The sequence below is a fragment of the Vombatus ursinus genome, unplaced genomic scaffold (genome assembly GCF_900497805.2).
Source record: "Vombatus ursinus unplaced genomic scaffold, bare-nosed wombat genome assembly UNPS02014893.1, whole genome shotgun sequence".
Classification (NCBI taxonomy): Eukaryota; Metazoa; Chordata; class Mammalia; order Diprotodontia; family Vombatidae; genus Vombatus; species Vombatus ursinus.
The window spans coordinates 217,268-220,405 of NW_020954671.1; the positions used below are offsets into that span (position 1 = coordinate 217,268).

The 3,138-nt window shown below is 39.4% G+C and overlaps 1 protein-coding gene across 1 annotated transcript in view; it reads right to left on the reverse strand.

Moving 5' to 3' along the window:
* Positions 1 to 2,753, reverse strand: part of TBPL2 (TATA-box binding protein like 2) — a 66,169-nt gene extending 63,416 nt beyond the window's left edge. The window contains exons 1-2 of the mRNA XM_027842843.1: positions 2,703 to 2,753; positions 734 to 1,194 (exon numbers count right to left, since the gene is read on the reverse strand). Of these exons, the coding sequence (XP_027698644.1) occupies positions 734 to 1,194; positions 2,703 to 2,753 (512 nt within the window). The remainder of the gene's footprint in view (positions 1 to 733; positions 1,195 to 2,702) is intronic.
* Positions 2,754 to 3,138: the final 385 nt, after the last annotated feature.

Genomic DNA, 3,138 nt, shown 5'->3' on the forward strand with positions numbered 1-3,138 from the left:
AAATTCTTCTATTTTCTATAAATCTGACAGGTAAACTATTCCTTGCTCTCCCAGTTTATAGTATCAGCCTTTATATATGAATCATATACCCATTTTGAGCTAACTGTTCTTTTAATTTAGGAAAATAGAATCAAAGCTAGAAGGAATTTAAGAACTCATTTAATCCAAACAGTTTTATAGATGAAGGAGTGGGACAGAGAGGGGTTAAGTAACCCACCCCAAGTCATACAAGGAATAAATAGCACAGACCTCGATCTTCTGATTTCAAATCCAGCACTCTTTTCATTGTGCCATATAACATAAATCACATCAATTCTTGGCTTGGTGGATAGTCAGATGAACTCAAGAGCTGGAAGATCCCAGTTTGAATCCCACTTAACTTTGTTCCTGGGGCAAGTCTCTTTGCCTCTCTCAGCCCCATCTTTAAAATAGAATAATAGCCACTGCCTCAGTGTTGTTGTGAGTTATATAAAGTGCTTTGCAAACCTTAGTATCCTATATAAATCTAGCTATTGTTAATTCTCTACCTAGCAGCCTACAATTATTGCCCCATTTTACAAATGGGAAATACAACCAAATAGTATTATTGCCTAAAGTCATAAACCATTACTAGAAGAACCATTGAACCTAAGCTTGCTATTCCTATACTGTTTTAACCTTAAAATAGGAATTAGTACCCTGTAAGACAATGTATAATATGTGCATGGAGTAGTAAACACGATAAAAGACTTACTGTAATTGGGGAACTATTCCAGAGCCTTCTGAAACAGGGGTCACTGGCATCAGAGGAGTCATGGATGTCAAAGGAAAGAAGCCTGGGCTAGAATTCTCTGGAGAAGGCAAAGTTGAATTTCCATCTGATAGTGGGTTCAAACCAGAATTTGACAAGCTGAAGTTGTCTGTGTAAATGCCACCACTGTCCTTCTCATTTAGTGACTGTATCCTAGATGGATCTCCTTGTATTTCATGGTTTCCTTCTACTCCTTGTTTCCCTTCAGTGAGAGGCTGTTCTGTGTTGTCTTGGTTAAGTTCATCTGGCAGGAAGCTAAGGTCTACAGATGAAAAATCAGTAGAAGGTTCTTTGGAAGGTTCAAGAGGAGAAGCAAAAGTCTCTCGATTAGATGAGGTATGCAAGTACGAGTCATATGGCACAATAGGGCTGAAGAGGTGAGAGCTGGTAGAGGCAAGCTCATCCTATTATTGTTTGTTTTGTAGGGGGAGAAAAAAACAAAATTCAGTGTGTTATATCATAATTTAACATCTTTAATGAAGTACAATTAACATTCCTTGATTACAGCGGGAGGGAGTTCTAACTTGGGGTATATGAACTTGTTTTTTTAAGTATTTTGATAACTTTTTTCAATCTAATCAATTTCCTTTGCAATATTTTATTTTATGCATCTAAAAACATTGTTCTAAGATAGGGTCCACTGGTTTCACCAAACTGCCAAAGAGGTCTGTGAAACAAAAAAAGGTTAAGAACCTCTTAATTGTAGGTTTTCAATTCACTTTAAATATTGACATTCTAGATTTAGAAGGGATCTTAGGTATTACTTAGTCTAATGCCATTTAAAGTTAAGAAAACGGAGCTCTGTTAAGGGGGGGGGGGGAACCAACTACTCCCAGTTCCCAACACTTGCAAAACCAAATGCCTCCCTTGCATTGGCAAACCAACTGCCATTTCCAAAATAAGTGTTAATGTATATATAGAATTTAACGACCATTGTTGATCTGTGCATAATAAAGGAAAACATTTTACTATATTCCTCAAATTAAATGATTGAAAAACAACCATGTAGCAAAGTGTTTTAAGATTACATTTCTTTAACAGAGATTTGTAACCTTTTTTGTGTGTTATGGTGGTCACCTGGGCAGTCTAGTGAAGCCTTTGGATGCCTTGTCAGAATACTGTTTTAAAATGAATTTTAAAAAACATACATAGGATTAAGAGAAAACCAATCATAATGAAATAGTTATCAAAATTTTTTTTAAAAGGTACAAAGACCTTAGGATAAGACTCACTGTTTAGAATGTAGAGAAGCCAATTAGAGTGTACTCTTTCAGTGCTCACATAAACACAAATAAAGCAAACGCCAGTGCAGATTCAAAAAAAATCTGTTAGAGATAACAGGACAAAAGACATTCCTATTTTCGGAGTGTATCAGAGAACTAATGTTAGTCTTGAGGAAAAGCACAACCACCACAGAAGAGTCCATAGATTTTTTTTTTTAATTCCCTCTTCTACTAAACTGATTGGTTTTTCTTTGTTGTGGCAAAGGGAAAGAAGAGCTAAGGCATCTCTAAACAGAAAATGTACAAAGCTATTTCCCCACCACCACCCCCAAATTGCCTCTTAAGTATTGAAGCTTCTCAGACAATGACTAAGTTTTGGCAGCTAGCGTTTCTGGAGAGAGTGTCTGGACAAAACCGCTGTAAGAAACGCTCAATTCTTTCACATAAAATAAACAGTCGTGGTTCACAAAGTACAGTGAGTTAGTTAGCCTTCCTCCTTTAGCAGTTTCACAAACGTTCTAACTTTTGTCCCTGCTGGACAGAAACGACGCTAACTTGGGACTCGAAACAGCAGGGGAAAGGGCAGTTCCCACGGCATCCCTGCCCAGCTCCAGTGCCTGAGCGCAGGACAAACCAGAGTTCTTTAGAACAGGCTTGAGAGAAGGCAGCAGAGTTTGCCACCGACTCACCTGATTCATGCACTGATCTAAGTAAATCTCGAGGTACGGTTCCTCTTCCATCAGGGTAAGGAGTGGACTCGAAATTACCAAAACCCTGCGTATTTTAGTCAGTTTAGGAATCGCGGAGTGCGATTGGGGGGAAGGGGTCCATCAAGCAAAGCTGCAATATATTATCGCAGGCTTGGCTCGTGGGCGCAGGTCCCGTGGCGCCTAGGAGTGCGCGCTACTGATTGATTCCAGGATAACTAGGACCTAGCGTGAGAGGTCACGGGTTGGGGCAAATGAAACAATCAGCGTTGGCCAGGAGCGCAAGGCTTTACCCATCAGTAATCAAGGTTGATAAAATGGGGCTGTTTGCATTCGTGTCATGGAAAAAAACGTGCTGTTATCACTTCACTGTGGTCTGTAGAGTACTGCCCACGTTCCCTTTCCTTTTCCCCCTTTC